This window comes from Magnolia sinica, chromosome 3 (genome assembly GCF_029962835.1).
Source record: "Magnolia sinica isolate HGM2019 chromosome 3, MsV1, whole genome shotgun sequence".
Classification (NCBI taxonomy): domain Eukaryota; kingdom Viridiplantae; phylum Streptophyta; class Magnoliopsida; order Magnoliales; family Magnoliaceae; genus Magnolia; species Magnolia sinica.
This window is the reverse complement of record NC_080575.1, coordinates 459387-478302: the sequence shown is the minus strand read 5'-3', so window position 1 is coordinate 478302 and position 18916 is coordinate 459387. Positions and strand designations below refer to the sequence as shown.

General features: G+C 38.6%; 1 protein-coding gene across 2 annotated transcripts; it reads left to right on the top strand.

The window, feature by feature from the left end:
• The first annotated feature begins 9958 nt into the window (after window positions 1-9958).
• Window positions 9959-15559, top strand: LOC131239183 (probable glycosyltransferase At5g03795). 2 transcript variants are annotated; one of them, XM_058236750.1, is made up of 2 exons: window positions 9959-10912; window positions 15000-15559. In XM_058236750.1, the coding sequence occupies exons 1-2, from the start codon at window positions 9981-9983 to the stop codon at window positions 15475-15477; spliced, it is 1410 nt and encodes a 469-aa protein (XP_058092733.1). In that variant the 5' UTR covers window positions 9959-9980; the 3' UTR covers window positions 15478-15559. The 2 variants fall into 2 exon arrangements, with proteins under 2 accessions (XP_058092733.1, XP_058092732.1); XM_058236749.1 differs by having other exon boundaries at window positions 14994-15559.
• The last annotated feature ends 3357 nt before the right edge of the window (window positions 15560-18916 follow it).

Below are 18916 nucleotides of genomic sequence, written 5' to 3'. Positions count from 1 at the left end.
GCATACCATTTATTGCTGTAATTGATGTCTTAAATGGAGCCTGTTACTGGGTCTGACGGTACCATCGACAGTCTGCTTAATGTCATCGCATCGAATAATTCTTCATCTGGTCGATATTTTCTTGATTTTCTTTAGTTGATTATTGGATGAGATATTTTCTTGATTTTCTTTAGTTGATTACTGGACTAATTAGGCATTTTTTTTCGATGCTATCGATGAGTGTTCGATGTCATCGAGAATTTTTTGAAAATCATGTCTTATTTCTGGACAATTGAGGTGTTAGTTTGATGTAATTGACGGGTTTCAATGACATCGAATAATTAATTTCAATGCCATCTACGAGTGTTCGATGTCATCGACGTATTCTACGTAGATTTTTCGCAAAGTTGCAAATTTATAGGATTTGTTTCCGATTCTGTTTGGAATTCTTTCCAATGATATATATATATATATATATATATCTAAGTGTTTACACTGATATATATATATATATATATATCAGTGTAAACAAAATTAGGAGGTATTCTAAGTGTTTTTTAAATTATTCTAAGGTTTCAAATGGTGTGACAAGGGTAAGATTCGAGATTGTTTAAATTTGGTAAGCTTTTTTTCTTTATAATTTCTGCTTTCATAGTATTCATTTGTCGCTTTGTGTCGTAGTTTTTTCTCGAAATGATTTTTCAACATTATAATCTCAGTGTTCTTCTTCCTTTTGCTGAGTGTTGTTGGATAGCTATCCTTGATTCATCCATGTATGCTTCATCTTTTCCCCAACATTTATGTGATATGGCTTCTCTTGGACATAAGCCTATACTGATCACAGGTGGTATGGATTTGCTTTTGGTCTCGTTCAAATTTCATCTTGCATTAAGAAACGACCCAAGGATTGGATTAATCTAGATATCATGTATCATATGATTCCAACAGTAAATATTGCATAATTTTAATTAGATTTAGAAATCCGCTATATCCATTGACCTCACATCAATGCACCTATTTTATCTATGCTACCTTTTATTTATGTGGCTACTCATTACATGTGACATTCGAGTTGCATGTGTATAAGTGGCTAATATCATTTTTAAATTTTAATCCATTGATTACAATTCTATTGTCTACCCAACTCAATATTCACTTAATACATTTTCAAATGAAGAATTTTATTCCAAACATGGGGTGGACCGTCAAAATATCATAGTATTTCTAGACATACAATCAGAGTGCTATAATACTGTTAATTCCATCTTATGCGAATACTTTAATTCTTTGATTATACAAATGGTTATTGTAACCATTCATTTGAAAAGCAAAAGAACTGGCTTTCAAGGGGTTAAAATTATCCAATTTAAGATATTCTATTTGTTGCCTACTGACCATGTAAATTTCATATGGCATTAGGATGTGACGAAAGAATTGAATTAATCCCGATATCATATCATTCAATTCCAATAGGAGACCGTAGAATTTTTGTGGATTTTGAAATTCACTACATTTGTGAGCCACACATTGATACATGTGTTTATCTATGCTACCTTACATATGTGTCCATCACACGGGACATTCGAGTTGCATTAATTGTGAAATCTAGTCTGTTGATTATAATTTCATGGTTCACCAAATAAAAATTTCACTTAATAGAGTATTTTTCCAAATGAAGAATTTAATTACAAACATAGGTTGTACTGTTAAAATACCATGATATTTCCATACATGCAATCACGGTGTAATGATGGTGTTAATTCCATCTAATGTGGATACTTTACTTCTTTGATTATAGAGATGGTTATTGTAACCATTCATTTGAAAGTAGAAGAACTGGTTTTCAAAGGGTTAAAATAATCAAATTTAAGATATTCTATTTGATGTCCAGCCCCGTCGCATGAATGGATTAGATCTTTGGAGGCCAATAAGTTAGAATGTATTTTAGCAACCCTCTCCACTAAATTTGGTTCATCTAGACCAGGCAGTGGATTGTGATTGGATATGATGCCTCTATGTGAAGTAATGCATGAGCTCATGCTACCCTTTACTCTTTTATTTGAACTATAAAACCTCTATTTGGTGATCCTCACATGATTATATCCAGCTATATGATATGATTGGATTAGTATGATGAGCATATTAGTAGTAGTGGGCTCCACTATATGTGCGAATAAGTCTAGATAGTTAAGCTTATGGTGTGTTCTTGTTAAAACTACCATTGAAATGTTTTTCCCAAGTGTGTACGGTGTCTACAGTGTCGAAGATTGAGTTCGGTCATTGTGCAATTGGTGATGGCTTCCCAAAGTACAGTAATTAGATTCATGATTATAATCTACTTTATCTCTATCACTGATGCAAGGTTAATTTCTAAACTAAGTCTAACGTGAATATGAACCATTTAAAAATGTAATTTTTCAACTTCACAAATTAACATCATCACCCATTGGATCCTTGCTCTTGCTCGGGTGGTAGACTCCGGGGAGTTTCAACACCCGGTCAAGGGTTCAAGTATCCATAGGTGGTGAAAGCCCACTACGTGTGAGTGTGTGGGGGTGTGTAAAAAAAAAAACATCACCCATTCGACGAATCCATAAATAGGAACGGTTCAAATCAGCATTACATAGGCATTTCAGGGGTCAACATCCACTCTCTACACTAGTTGTGTACCATATCCTATCAAAACTAAGTAGAACACCCTTATTCTATGGTTGCTGGGTGTGGGGCCCACTTGGGGACGTGTATGGCATCCAACCCGTCCATCCCCCATGGAAAAAATAAAAAATAAAATATCTAACCATCACCATGTGGGTCACCACATGAGGTTTCTGAACGGTTGTCCATGTTGGAAATTATACAGATTAATGTATTTTTGTATAACGTGGAAATCGAAAATTGCAAAATAATCAGAAATCAGGACAGGTTGAAGCACGTCTGAAACGATGTCCTTAAAGCATTATTTGCCCCTACTCAAGTGAATTGAGTATGCTGATAGGTTACAGGCAAACAACTTCTAGGATACGACGAGCCTAGTGTGGGTCTGCGTTCAACAAACACGAAGGCCCACCAAATGGAACTCAATTACACACTTTCTGACAGTATTACAGTATAAAGGAAAAATCCCAAGAGAAGAAGAAAAGAAGAGAAAAAATATTTTCGACTTCTACACAGATCACTTCAAATCTTCAGCCACTGGTACAGTTGAACCGTTCTAGACCACACCGCTGGTCTGTTCTTCAAGCTAAGGTTTAAGCCTTACTATGTTGCTGGAAACATTATAATATATGAGTGGAGAGAGGCTGACTGTCTCAGTTCGTATGGGTTTGCTGGAGTAAGTTGAGATGGTTTGGAAACCCATCCAGGTCCTCATTTTATAGGCTATGGTGGCTAGGGGGTTATGGTCTAGAGACTCAAATTCCACGAAGCCATTTCTGGTTGTTGGAAAACTAGTCGTTTTATGGCCGTTTTCTGATTGTTGTGCATGGGCCATTAAGCTGCTGCATATTGACTGTTGTGAGACAACAGCTAACCGTTTTCTAGCTATTGGGTTAGCCATGCAGCAGTTATAGCTGGACCCTACACTAATGGCTCAGTTGTTACAGTTTCTGCTGAAACAGCTCTTTTCAGTCCCTTTATTTATATTAAGAGATTTCTCTCCCAGTCCTTTAGTTTCTTTGCTAACCAGCCACCCGCCATAGCGACTTAGTCGCATCGCGACTCGCACACGGCTCGCTCCAGTTCACGAAGTGCAAAGTGCACCACTAGCGCCTCTACAGCCACACTGCCTCACATACCCATGCCCTCGCACTGAGCTTGTGACCGTGACCGTGACCGTGACCAAGACCGAGCCCGAGCTCAAGCGCGAGCACGCTTAGCACTGGAACACGCAAGGTCCATAGTCCACGGATTAGGTAGATAAATATTATAATACTCCACATCCTTCATATAAACCACATAATTTTCTCTTCTCTTTTCCATGTGGGACTGTTCCTAAAAACCCACAAAAAATATTTTTAAAAATAACTTTTTATATATTATATATTATTTTATTATTGAAATATATTTTATTAAAATCAATATTTTTTGCAACAATCCCCCACTTGATTTTATAAAAATATTTTCTCGGTTAAACAATACTGATAGAATAATTAGCTTATATGCATAAAGAAAGATATCTTTCGATTTTAATTTTTTCATATTGTAAGTATCTCAAAACTCTGTCGAAATGACTGGTAGCCGCAGCTTTAAACCAGTTATTCCTAGATAACAGAATTAGAAATATTACACACATATTCGTTATGTGTTTATTAGAGTTCTCACAATCTTTCTCAGCACAATTAATAGTCATGTGCTTATCCTAATTCGTGAACGATTCCGAGAGAAAACTCCTAACTCTTATGAGAGACGGCACTATCTTTACGTTCATATAGGTGAAATCCTTCCGGTGTCTCCGTTACTATAAGATACTTGTCCTTATAGACTGGATTTCATTAAGAGTTCTAAGACTCAACCCTCTATCGTAGCGCTCAGCACTTATCGATTATGGACGAGGTTTTATAATTTAATGCTGAAAACTTTTCATATATCACTAACTTGTTCTTACTCATTAAACTCAAAATTAGAGATTTTCTGACTTTAGGTTGGGTTATCATCACTGGTAAAACTTTAGTTGAAGAGTTTCAACCCCATCCATCTAGATGTAGCCTTTACTACCTCTCTCGGTAGAGGTTTAGTGAAAGGATCTGCCAGGTTATTGCTTGATTTCACATAAGAAATAACAATGATTCCATCTCAAATCAATTGTCTGACATAATCATGTCGAAGACTAATATGTCTAAACTTACCATTATAAGTGCCGCTATAGGCTCTAGCTAATATGACTTCACTATCACAATGTAATGACACAGCCGATATAGGCTTTACATAGAAAAGAATTTCTAATAGAAGATCCCTTAGCCACTTATCCTCTTTGCCTGTTATCGCCAGGACTATAAATTCAAACTCCATAGTCGAATGCGTTATGCAAGTCTGTTTCTTGGATTCCCAAGATACAGCTGCACCTCCTAAGGTGAATATCCACCCTGTAGTAGACTTGTTGTCCCCTGCACTCGATATCCAGCTCGCATCGGTATATCCTTCCAATACGGCAGGAAACTCTGAATAAAATAGTCCTAAGTCTTTGGTTGCTTTTAAGTAACCAAGGACTCTACTTATTGTATTCCAGTGTTCAGTACTGGAGTTACCAGTAAACCTACTAAGTTTACTCACAGCATATGCAATATCAGATCTAGTGCATTGTATAGTATAAATAAGACTCTATAGCACTCGCATATTCTAATTGTGCAACTGTTCTTATAGTATTTTCTTTTAACTTGATACTTGGATCAAATGGGGTCTTTGCTTCTTTTATATTGAGATGGTTAAACTTGTTTAGCATTTTCTTAATATAATGAGATTGACACAAAGCATAACCCCCACAATGTTTTTTAACTCTGATACCAATAATAGTATCAACTTGTCCAAGATCCTTCATTTTAAATACGGAAGATAGAAACCTCTTTGTTTTAGTCACACCTTCCATTTTATTACTTATTATTAATATGTCATCAACATGCAAATAAATAATAACGATGTAACTACCATCTACTTTAGAATATATGCATTTGTCATCTACATTATGCATGAAATCATGAGATAGTATTTTGGAATCAAACTTCTCATACCACTGTTTTGGTGCTTGTTTTAATCCATACAATGATTTGACTAATTTTACATACTTTGTTTTCATTTCCTGATAGAACGAACCCTTCAGGTTGTTCCATATATACCTACTCGTTGAGGTCACCATTCAGGAATGCGATCTTTACATCCATTTGGTGGATGTGAAGATGATGTATAAAAGCTAGCGCAAATAGTATCCTAATAGATGTTATCCTAGCTATAGAAGAGTATGTGTCAAAGTAATATATCAATTCTTTTTGTCTAAAACCCTTAGCTACTAGTCGAGCTTTAAAGGTTTGGATAGTCCCATCAGTGTGATATTTCATTCTAAATACCCACTTACAACTTATGGGTCTAAAACCTAGAGGTAAGTTAACTAGTTCCCACATTTGATTTGATAGTATAGATTTCATTTCATCGTTTATCGCTTCTTTCTAGAAAGCTGAGTCTCTAGAGGACACGGCCTCTTTATATGTTTTAAGATCATCTTTTATAGTCATTACTATAGATATTTTCCTTATAACATTTTCTCTATCTCCTTCTACAAGATGGAAAATGACACGTTGTAAGTCTATATAGTCATTTCCTAGACTCTTCTCTATTCTTGTCCATTGACTCCTACGAGGCTCAATAGGAGCTTCCACTATCTGTGGAGCTATGCTATCTGGTTCTCTATTAGGAGTTTGGATTTCATTATCCTTTGACTCCAAGAATAGTGAGTTCTCAAAGAACTCAACATCTCTTGATTCTATTATTGTATTAGACTCTATGTCTAGAAGTCTATAAGCTTTACTATTTTGTGCATACCCTACGAAGGCGCACTTAATAGCTATTGGTTTTAGCTTAGTTCTTTTTTGATCAAGGGTTCTGCAATATGCAAGACACCCCCACACTTTTAGATATCCCAGATTTGGTTTTCTACCTCTCTATGTTTCATATGGAGATATTTTATATTTTTTAGACGGAATTGTGTCTCCCCATAAACTTAATGGTAACTTTGCTTTTATCAACATTGAGTTGACCATTTATACTAATATTCTATTCTTCCTTTCAGCTATTCCGTTTTGTTGAGGTGTGTATAGCGTTGTACATTGATGTATCAGTCCATATTCTTCACAGAAGTTATCGAATTTATTGGAGAAGTATTCTCCTCATCTATCGCTATGGAGAATTTTTATCTTCTTATTCAGTTGATTCTCTACTTCTGCTTTATATATTTTAAACATGTTTAATGCTTCATCTTTGCTCTTTAATAGGTACACATACACATACCTAGAGCAATCATCTATAAAGGTTATGAAGTACCGTTTACCTCCACGAGTAAGAATGCCGTTTAACTCACAGATATCACTGTACACAAGATCAAATACTTGAGACGATCTTTCAACGCTTGGAAAAGGTTTCTTTGTCATTTTTGATCTTATGCACACTTCACATTTTTCGGTTTCATTATCTGTATATGAGATTAAACCATTCTTAGTCATGAACTTCAAGGTACTATACCCTATATAGGTTAGTCTATCATGCCACAGTCCAGCGGATTCAACCATATACGTAGAAGTGGTATTTTCATTTAGAAAAAACTTAACCATTCCGTTACAAGCATATCTCTTTCCGACAAAATTTTCATTTTTGGACAGAATCAGTTTACCTGACTCATACACCACCTGTATGCCTAGTTTTCCCAGAAGATCCCCAGAAACTAAGTTTCGCCTCATGTCTGGGACGTACAGTACATTAGTTAGAATCACTTTCTTTCCAGAGGTGAATATCATTTCGACAGTTCCTTTGTCGACGACCTTCGATCGGACTTCATTACCCATTTGGACTTCTTGACCATCGGTCAATTCCTCATAGGTTTTGAAAGCTGATTTGTCGTAGCACACATGTACGGTATCGGCAGTATCATACCACCAACCTAAAACTTTGCCTTGGATGGTATTCACCTCAGTGATCATTGCCATGATATTGCCTTCTTCTACTGCACTGGCCTCTTTTTTAGATTTGCGATAGCGGCATACTCAAGCATGGTGCCCGGTTTCTCCACAGACATGGCATGGGCCTTTGAACTTTCCGTTCTTCTTTTGGGTGTTCTTCTTGAATTTCCCTTTATTAGGTTTCACGGAATTGTCTTTCTCGGGATGTTTGTTATTAGTGTTTTCTACAGATGTACCTTGGACGAGGTATTCCCGTTATCATTTTTTCTATCGCGGTTACGGGATTCTTCCTCAATCCTGAGGTGTTTTTGAATTTGTTCCATTGTGTAGTTCTCAGTTTTATGCAGCAACTTCTTTCTATAGTCTTTCCACATCGGTGACAATTTGGCGATTATAGCCCCGACTTGGAATGATTCAGGAAGATCAATTTTTATCGCTTTGATTTTGTTTACTATTAGCTGCAGTTCTTGGATTTGGGACAGCAGCGGTTTATTATCTACTATGCTGAAGTCAAAATACCTGGCGATGAGAAACTTATTGGTATCTTCTTCTTCAGCCTTATATTTGAATTTCAGAGCGGCCCAGATCTCCTTTGTTGATAACGTCTGTTAGTACAAATAGTACAGGCGGTCGGAAAGAGCGTTCAGAATGTGTCCTCGACACAAGAGTTCGTCTTCGACTCTTTTGGTGCGGGCAGCTACTTGTTCTGGTATGTCTTTGTCAGATGCTTCAGGTACTGCTTGCAAATTTGGATCTAATATGTAATAGATCTTCAGCGTCATTAGCAGAAATTTTAGCTTGTCTTGCCATCTTGTAAAATTAGTTCCATCGAATTGATCAAGACGTATCAAGTCCTGATTCATCAACTTGATGGATGAAACACTGTCGGCTTCCATCAGAAAAATAACGTTTTAAGTAAATTGTTGGAAATTATACAGATTAATGTATTTCTGTATAATGTGGAAACCGAAAATTGCAAAATAATCAGAAATCAGGACAGACTGAAGCACGTTTAAAACCCTGTCCTTAAAGCGTTATTTGCCCCTACTCAAGTGAATTGAGTATGCTGATAGGTTACAGGCAAACAACTTTTAGGATACGATGAGCCTGGTATGGGTCTGTGTTCAGCAAACACGAAGGCCCCCCAAATAGAACTCAATTACACATTTTTTGGCAGTATTATAGTATAAAGAAAAAATCCCAAGATAAGAAAAAAAAGAAGAGAAAAAATATTTTCGACTTCTGCACAAGTCAGTTCAAATTTTCAGCCACTGGTTTAATTGAACCGTCCTAAACCACACCGCTGGTTTGTTTTTCAAGCTAAGGTTTAAGCCTTGCTATGTTGCTGGAAACACTAGAATATATGAGTGGAGAGGGGCTAGCTGTCTCAGTTCGTATAGGTTTGCTGGAGTGAGTTGAGATGGTTTGGAAACCCATTCAGGTCCTCTTTTTATTGGCTATGGTGGCTAGGGGGTTATGGTCCAGAGACTTAAATTCCATTAAGCCATTTCTGGCTGTTGGAAAACTAGCTGTTTTATGGCCGTTTTCTGATTGTTGTGCATGGGCCATTAAACTGCTGCATTCTGACTGTTGTGAGACAACAGCTAGCCGTTTTCTAGCTGTTGGGCTAGCCATGCAGGAGTTACAGCTGGACCCTGCACTAATGACTCAGCTGTTACAGTTTTTGCTGCAACAGCTCTTTTCAGTCCCTCTATTTATACTTAGAGATTTCTCTCCCAGTCCTTTAATCTCTCTGCTAACCAGCCACCTGCCGGTTCGCAAAGTGCGCCACTAGCGCCTCTACAGCCACACTGCCTCACATGCCCACGCCCTCACACCGAGCCCGAGCGCGAGCACGCGCGTGGGTATTTTAGTGCTACACATTGGAACACGCAAGGTTCATAATCCACGAACTAAGTAGGTAAATATTATAATACTCCACATCTTTCATATAAACCACAGATTTTTCTCTTCTCTTTTCCACGTGGGACTATTCCCAAAAACTCAAAAAAAAATGTTTTTCAAAATAATTTTTTATACATTATATATTATTTTATTATTGAAATATATTTTATTAAAATCAATATTTTTTGCAACAGTCCATTGTTCAAAGCTCGATTAATCACTGGACCAGAGCCCGACCACTGCACAAGAACAGGCTCTCACTGATTTTGTAGGACGTATGGTTGTGGCGGGCCGTTGACTGTTGATCATAGCCGTCAAGTAGCTGGTATTCTGGACCGTTGCCGTGTTTCTTACACTGTAGCAATTGGGATCGTCGCTGCCCACTGCAAAAGGACGAGATAGAAATAGAGAGAGAGAGAGAGAGAGAGAGAGAGAGCAATGGCTGCCTCTGTTCCATCGCCCTCCTCCAAAAGAAGGCCAGCAAAAGCACCTCTTCTTCTTTTGCTGCTGCTGGCAGGATCTACAGTTTCCTTGCTCGCATTCTCCCACCCATGGCTGCTTTCCAACAGCTCCCCACCTCTCTCTTCCAAAATCCCAGCACTCAACTCCTTCCCAATCACTCCAGAACTCTCTTTCAACTCATCCCAACCTTCCTTTTCATGCAATGCATCATTGCTCAGTTCTTCCTCACAACCCAAGCCTCTGCAATTGAACTCCACTCCTCATGCTGCCGCACTGGAAGTAGAAATGCTGGCATCGATGGCACCAATCAACGATGGCTATCCCGGTGACTCCCAGCGGCAAGGGCCTTACCATAATTGGAAGCTTTTCAGCATTGACTTTCAGGATATGCTCCAGACTCTGAAGATTTTCATCTATCCAGATGTCTCCAACAAATCCGCTCCTTTCTCAAGTATTTTCCTTCCCCATTCCACTCCCTTCCATCCGAAGCTTGGCAATTACTTCAGCGAGCACATGTTCAAGATCAATCTCCTCCGCAGCTCCTTCATTACTTCCAAGCCGGAAGAGGCTCATTTCTTTTTCATGCCCTTCTCCATCAATGCTATGAGGAACGACCCTCGCTTGCATTCTGAGTCTTCAATTTCTGACTTTGTTGCCCTTTATACGACGAAGATCAGCCGAAAGTTTGAATTTTGGAACGCATCAAGGGGTTCGGATCACTTCTACGTCTGCTGCCATTCCATCGGACGAGATGCAGCCTCGAAGCATCGGGAGCTTTTCAACAATGCCGTTCAGGTAACTTGCTCATCGAGCTACTTCCAAAGGCTTTATGTTGCCCATAAAGACGTTGGGCTCCCACAAGTTTGGCCACGTTCACCGGAGAAAACATTGAATCCCCCTGATGCAAGGTATGCATTTGCACTGTTTCAGATTCTGTCTTCCGCAATTTAGGAGTTGTCATCGAATCTCTTTGCCAATTCATGAGCATTGTCTCCTTGGTTGTGGGTTTTGGTTATCTTTTCTTCATGGTAGTTTATCTGTAGAAAATGCTACATAAGGATCTAGATAATGTAGACTAACTTAGCTAACATGTCATTAGGAACTTATCTAAGTTTCTAGATGGATGAGTATTTAGCATATCCATCAATATATTTTGTTTTCACTCATTACAAGGAGCTTCTTCAATGCAAAGTAGGTGATATAGCTTTTTATTTATTTATTTATTTTAAACACACGCACACACACCACCACACACTCACGCCTTAGTGGGATTTCACCACCTATGGGTACTCGAACCCTCAACCAGGTGTTGAAACTCCTGAGAGTCTACCACCGGAGTAAGAGTAAGGACCCAAGTATGTGATATAGCTTGAATCATTCATTAATTAAGTTGAATTTCACTCTTCATGAACTTGGGAGTGTTAAGAAATGTTAGAATGGTCCATGTAATTTGATTTCCGTTAGCTGTTGGGATTGAAGGTAATCTAGGGAATGCAAGGGAAAGCAAAAATGCGACATTAGCATAAGTTAAAAACTGATATCATCACTATGGAAAGCAAACCGGCCCTTTCCACCTGTTTGTTTTGCTAAAGAAAAGTCCTGGAAAATGCTTTTCTTTTGCATTTGCAACTGTTTGGATTGCAATCCCACAAGGGGAAACCATTTTTCTCCAAATTTGCCATTTAAAATGTCACATTAGAGGCAAACTCTTTTCCCTCCATTTGACTTGTTGATAAAAATGTTGTACTTTCTTGTTGAGGAGGGGAAAGCAAATGCAAACACTTCAACATTCGCTGCTTTCCAAACAGATGCAAATCTCTTGTCGGTGCAAATTGGTTGCATCCCATCCAAACATGTATGGGAACCCCGAAAGATAGGAAAGCATGTAACATGACATGTTGTCAGGCTAGCTGGTCATGGATAAGACTTTAGTTGAGAAGGATCTACTAAGAATTGTCCGAGGCTGCTAAGGGGAGGTGGGTGAGCTTTGTGAGAGATATTGAAAGGATTTACTTTGAAGCTTAGGGCCTGTTTGGATTCGGGCAATGTTGTGTCGCGAATAGAAATCCATGACATGTTGTCAGGGCTAGTTGGTCATGGACATGTGATTGCTAACTAGATGTTATGTCCCTTGTTTGTTAAACACCCTAGAACATGGACTGGATAGATTGCGGCACATGTCGGGATCTTAGTGAATGGTTGATGGCACATTTACACGTGCATGTGCAAATTTGACACATGCATATTGACACGTGTCACATTTTTTGGTGACTGAAGATTAATGGTGGCACGTATATAGATATAGGATGCTTGAACTTGAAATGTTGCACACATGGCTCATTGGAGCATGTCATGCATGTGCACGGACAACTACAATCCTCATGCGAATTGAAACCATAAATTGTAGTTTACAAGTAGTTCCAACTCTCTGCCAGAGTCACCAAATCCATGGTCTAACTGTCACATATCCATGACTGCTTGTCCAAAGGTGTACTGGTTCCTGTGCACAAGGGAGTTAGAAACTATGGACATGTGCAGTTGTCCATAACTAGTAGTCAGTACACAACTTTGCCTAAATCCAAACAGACCCTTAAGGCACTTGGTTGCTTTCACAGACCCTTTGATTGCATGCTCTGCCCTTCGCTGCATTCCTCATCATATTGTACCACCATACCACACATCCACAGTGAAACTGTGCCTGTGGAATGTAAGTATTTACTTAGAGAAACAACACCTCCTGATATTCACAATAGATTTTATTGGATGTATGGCCCTAATTTTTAAGAAACTTAGGTAACACATCGCTTTTAAGACATTTTGCATAGCTTACAAGACAAAACCAAGGTTCTTTGAGAAATATGATGGGCATCCATAAACATGGTAACACGTATAGCTAAAGCATTGCATATTTGTGACAATCCTAGAACCCTAAATATGTATACTCAGGAGAACCATAGGACCATAACTGAGATGTAGAACTCTCTTGATAGATGTTTTAAAACATGGAACCTCACCTCTTTTTGTTGACAATTCGGTCCAACTGGTCCATCTGATGGGTCAGCTAGTCTGCTTTCAATCTCATGTTTTTCTTTGATTCTAAGGCCTTTTAGGGATTCTTATGCTTATAGCGTTGATAATTCTACAAAGTTCTTAAGTTCATTATTGATTGAAGGTTAACTCCAATTCACTGAACTTCTCTTTCCAAATCCTGGTGCGATTTTGTGATGGCACCTGATATCAGGAGTTATTCTTCACTCCATTATATTGTGGAGAGCATCTGTACACCACCTTAGCCTCTGCATGCTTGCCAGTATGCACCAATTTATGGAGGGCATAGGTTCCTCGACCTTGTGAACTTTCTCCATTAGGTTTATGAATTTATGTTAAGATATCTAATAATGCCTCTTGGGAGATATCAATCTAGTCATAATTTTAGAAGTGAATGGTAATTAGAGTAGGCATGATGAATATGTTCTTCCTTTGAAACAATATCCTGCCAGAGGGCCTAGATCAATCTCATTATCCAATAGTGGCTATAATTCAGACTTCTTCCATTACTTCTGGAATTCCATGTATTTTACATTGAGATGCCCTATGTTTAGTATCACTCCTTTACCATATTCATTTTTCTTATTTGTGTCAACATTGTAGTTGCTCTTTTAACTTCTAGAGAACTCTACCTCGTAGTTACAATTCCTTGGGGTTTTATGTGATCGCATGAGCTAAAAATGAAAATGGAACCTTGGGATCGTTAGAAGTGGCTGACAGGATTGGTTTATGTTTTGAGATAGGTCTAGCCCAAAATTGGTGCATTGAACTATTCTCATTCAGGCAGTGTGACATTTGTCCAGTCCACACAACCATTGTGGAATTGGAGTTACTCATCACTCGAGCAAGTTAATTTGCTCTCTTGTGAAAGGGGAAAAATAGTTCATAAGCTCCGTGAATTTTAAAATTTTAGAATGTGGAAACTCAATGTGGATGTCAAAACTCATGGAAACCCTCCTTTAGTGCAAACAAAATCAAGGAATCTGTGTCCAGACTTGTGTCCTTCTCCCTTGTTCGAGAGAGGCAATGAGGTAGCCACCCCTAATCTTGCGGAGGAGGGAGGAGGTATTTCAATGGCTTTATGTATAAGATTTTCCTGTAAATTAGCTTGATGAGTTGTTCTAGTTTCCTTTTTGGCTCTTCAATAAAGTCATTTTGTTGCCAATCAAAAAAGAGAAAAGGAAGATCTGGCGAGGCCCCATTATCATCAAAAACCACCAAAATTTCTGGGCGCATATGCAGAAATAGACATTAGTCTACTTCAAACACACACACACACAAAAGTGGAAGAATTATGCAAAATGCATAAGAAACAAAATAAACATACAGCCCACTTTCACCAGTCCCCTGCAGTATCCTCAGTTTCAAACCATAGCTTCCATGCATCATTAGTTATTCAACCAGAAACCGTAGCAGCCCATGAAATTTCAAAGACGGGCTAGATTTTTTTGTTATTTGTAGTTTCGAATTATTTGTTATGTTATATTGTTGTTGCTCTTTCAATACACAATGTATCCTTTCCAAATTTACCTCAAGAATGTAATCATCATTATCCAAGCCTTACCCCAAACTAATTAGGTTTGGCAAATTTACCTCAAGAAGGTAAAAGGGAAAATAACTAAACAGATTATGTTGTGGCTCAATCATAATATGCGACAATTTAACTGGTGTGGCCGCAAGTTTATCATAAAGATGCATAACATGCAATTATGGCAAGTACTTTTGGAATTTCAAGGAGTGGTGTCTTGAAACCATTAGTCATCATAGATCTGGTTCAAGGTTACCAGAAGTTCTTAGCTGTGTTGTGTTATTTTTGTTCAGCTATGCAGTCATTTATAATTCTATTATAGTTACTAGTCTGGACAAATACCATGAATAGTTCTGTGTTATATGGATTGATTAGCAGCAGTACAAACGCTTTACTTGATCCATTAATTGCAGGAATAGATTGGTTTTTTATGCTGGACGTGCAAAGAATTCCCTGGTTCGTCAGGAGTTGATAGCCACGTGGGCAAACGACACCACTATGGATATTTTCTCTAGCAATCCCCCTTTCCCCTATGAGGAAGGCTTCAGGAGGAGTAGATACTGCCTCCATGTCAAGGGATATGAGGTAAACACTGCTAGGATCTCGGATGCGCTGCATTATGGATGCATTCCTGTTATAGTTTCTAACCACTACGACCTTCCCTTTGCTAATGTCTTGGATTGGAGTAAGTTCTCCATTATAGTGGGCCATGGAGACATTCCTTTACTCAAACAGATATTATTATCAATATCCAGACAGATGTATCTGAATATGTATGAAAACCTCTGTAAAGTTCGGAAACACTTTCGATGGCATATGTCTCCGAGAGGCTATGATTCCTTTCACATGACTATTTACCAGTTATGGATGAGAAGGGGCATGCAGTTTACTTCTTAATGTTCTAGTTTCTCGGGTAGATTATTGCCAGCTTGTGCATATTTGACATAACAACTTCAAATTCAGGATTTACACAGTGGTACTACATTGCTTTCCATCCACCATGTTACAATGTTATTGGACCACCTGACTCAATTCCACAGGGTGTGCAATCCTTTGTGTTTGCGAGTTACATTTGACAAAGTTGTCTATAAACTCTCCCTAGAATGTTTTGAAGTAGGTACATCGTGTTTCTTGTAGTAATGAAAATGTAAATGTGGGGTTTGCTTTGGACCGAAGTGAAAATGTCATCCATTAACTGGGGCCTTTCTATAGAAGATTTCTAAGCTATTTTCGTTTCCAGCTTAGAGAGTGGAGGTCAGCACTTGATGGGCTTAAGTAGGGTTGATTTTCAGGTTTGGTCTGGGATGTCTTTTCTTGCTATTGTTTTGGGGTTCCTGTCCATTATCACTCATATATATCTTCTTCTACAGCCCTTGTATTGCTTCTTCCTCCCTTGACTTGCCTTTTCTTCCTCTCTGTTTTTTTTTTTTTTTCCAAAGGGTATCTCGCAATCGACCAGTGGAACACCTGCCATCTTACCATCTTAACCCCAGAATTTGCACAGAAAAGCCTTTTTCCTCCACTACCATTCATAGACTTGGAGTTGGAGCTACTTGAAAGGAGGGCCCCAGAGGGGGAAAATGGGAAATTGAGTAGAGGAAATGAAAGCTAATTCTAAAATTTTAGGCATGATTAGGTGTAAAAAGGAGGGTAGGAGAGGTGAACTTTTGTGTATTGTGCCTGAGGTCCATCCAATTGTCTTTGCCCATTCACAATGTACTTCAAGAGGATGCTAGGGTGGATGATTGGGGACAATTTTTTTTTTTTTTTTTTTTTAATTTGCTTATTTGTGAAAGTCCACAGTGGATTATTATGTCATCCAATTCAATCAGGTTATGAATCTGATCAGACATCAGACTCATTGGACTCTTTTAAAAAAGGCCATCCGAAAGGACCAGGTGGGTCATGCCACAAGCAACGGTCAGGATAAGGACGCATTAAAAACTAAGATTATTTGTGGGGCCCACCGTGAACTATATATACCAACTAATCCAGTCAGATGATTCAAGTGATCAAGATGATTGGCATGCAAAAAACAAGGCCATTACAATACTCAGCTGGGCCACACCACAAGGACCAATTGTGAAGGGTACACCCACCATTAAAATTTTCCAGATTGTTGGTGTGGCCTACTAGATTTTGATATTGTCCTGAAATTGGCACCCAAGGATAGAAAAAACGGGGACTTAAAATATAGATGGATTGCACAAATCACGGTGGGCCCTGCAAACAGTTTGCGTGCACCATTTTTTTTTACCACTGTAGAGGCGTTGTATCGGTGGGCCCTGCAAACAGTTTGCGTGCACCATTTTTTTTTTACCACTGTAGAGGCGTTGTATCCTTCTTCTCTTGCAATGGAGAGAGAGAGAGAGAGAGAGAGAGAGAGAGAGAGAGAGAGAGAGAGAGAGAGAAACAATCCTAAGTAAAAACAAAATAAAATGTAAAAACAAAATAAAAATTTCTAGCTGGGGGAGATCCATAAAATATGTGCATGTGGGGCCCAAACCAAAACTGGCTGGGTCCCATAGTCCTCACCTTCAAGCTGACTTACTGGGATTAGCTGGATTTTCGGGCCAAATTAGAGCAGAATTTGGGTTTTGGTTTGGTTTGGTTACTTAACTGAATCCCTTCAAGAATAAAGATCAAGACTCGACCCTTGTCAAAAAATCATATCCACAAATGGCCTGGAACTCATATAAGGTGGGGTGTCTACAATGTTGTAGGGACATGATCACATGAGGAATAAACCGAGGGGAACTAGACACAATCCATGACCATGGGCAATGTGTCGTTGCAGACATTCTAGGACAGCACCAAATTACAAATTAAAAAGGAAATCTAATACAAACATTCCCATTCTCATTCGTTAGCTTGTTTTTGCTCTCTGTGGCAAGCTTTAGCTAATATCAGAGAAAGTTAATTGCTATGCAAACATGAGGATTTCTAGCACTCTGGGAACAAGGTTGAATTCTTTCATAGCTAAACCAAGCTGACTAGATCTGATATGCACATCTTAGAAATTACAAGTACTTCATATTTGAAAAGCATTTACACACTTGTACAGTCCTAAAAAAGGATTGCTTAAAAGCTCATGGATTCACCTAGAACATCTCAGGTCAAATAGGTTGAATCCAGCTCCAAGTACCAAGTGAAAGCTCCAATCTTACCAAAAAAGAAATTAACAAGTTGATTGTTGAATCTTGCAATTCATAAAATTTCCATTACTCAACTAAAGTTTCGAAGCTGAAAGACCAATTTCTGAGTCACCTTGGAGTTTTGAACATTACCCATTGCTTCTACATCCCATGAGCTTGTTACCAAACAACTGAAATTATACCTTATACAACAGACTATTAGCCTGGCCCAGCGGATGGGTGATCGGCAGCTCATGTGGGCCCACCGTAATGTTTATGTGAAATACACCCATACCACTAGGTTGGTTACCCCATCCTTAAAATTTTTAATATGCTGTGTTTGAATGCCTTAACTGCAATTTGAACATGGCCTTTTTCTCTTGTGAGAATTCAAGCAGTGGGTACGGTTTTTTCTCTTGTATGATCCCAGATCATAGACTCATCTAGTTAAAGGACTTGGCCGGATAATTTGTACTGGGAATGTGTTTGTTTGAATATATGGTTGTTAGCTCATATAACAATTTTATTACTGTGGTGTTGTCCACTTGAGCTGTGGATACGGTTTATTTTTGTCCCAAAGTCCTGCCACCAAGTGGCCGACTAATGTACGGATTGGATGCCACACAGACAACATGATGAATCATTGAGTTTTCTTTTTCTTTTTTCACTTATTGCCTAAAAAAGATGCTATAGATAAATGCGGTACACAGACCTGTCTGCCCCACCAAACTGGAATCCAATCCTTGCAACGCCTGTCTCACGCTGGTAGCAGATTAGGTGAGACCCCGGACTCACCAAAGAGGGTGTGACCCTTACTGTGGGGCCCACCTTGATGTGTGTATTCTGTATCCATTCCATCCATCAGTTTTTTCTGATCATTTTGGGGCATTATCCTAAAAATAAAGCAGATCCAGTGATCAGGTGGACCATACCATAAGAAACAGTGGTGATTGAAAGCCTTGCCATTAAAAACTTCTTACGGGGCACCTTATATTTCCTTGGTGTTTATTTTCCATCCAATGTAAGGATGAATTAAAAAAAAAACAAAATATATGCTTGATCCGAAACTTTTTTGTATAAATGACCTAAAATGATAGGGAGAAATGGATACAAAATACATACATTAAGGTGGGCCCACCGTACCGTCTTTGGTGAGCCGGGTTCTCACCTAAACCGCTCCCTGTTATGCATGGGTAAACACC

What these genes read in the sequence shown, in the direction of transcription:
- LOC131239183 (XM_058236749.1), top strand. Translation starts at nt 9,981, where the DNA reads ATGGCTGCCTCTGTTCCATCGCCCTCCTCCAAAAGAAGGCCAGCAAAA. An exon ending in TTGAATCCCCCTGATGCAAG is followed by an intron (nt 10,913 to 14,993) that starts GTATGCATTTGC and finishes CATTAATTGCAG; the next exon opens with GAATAGATTGGTTTTTTATG.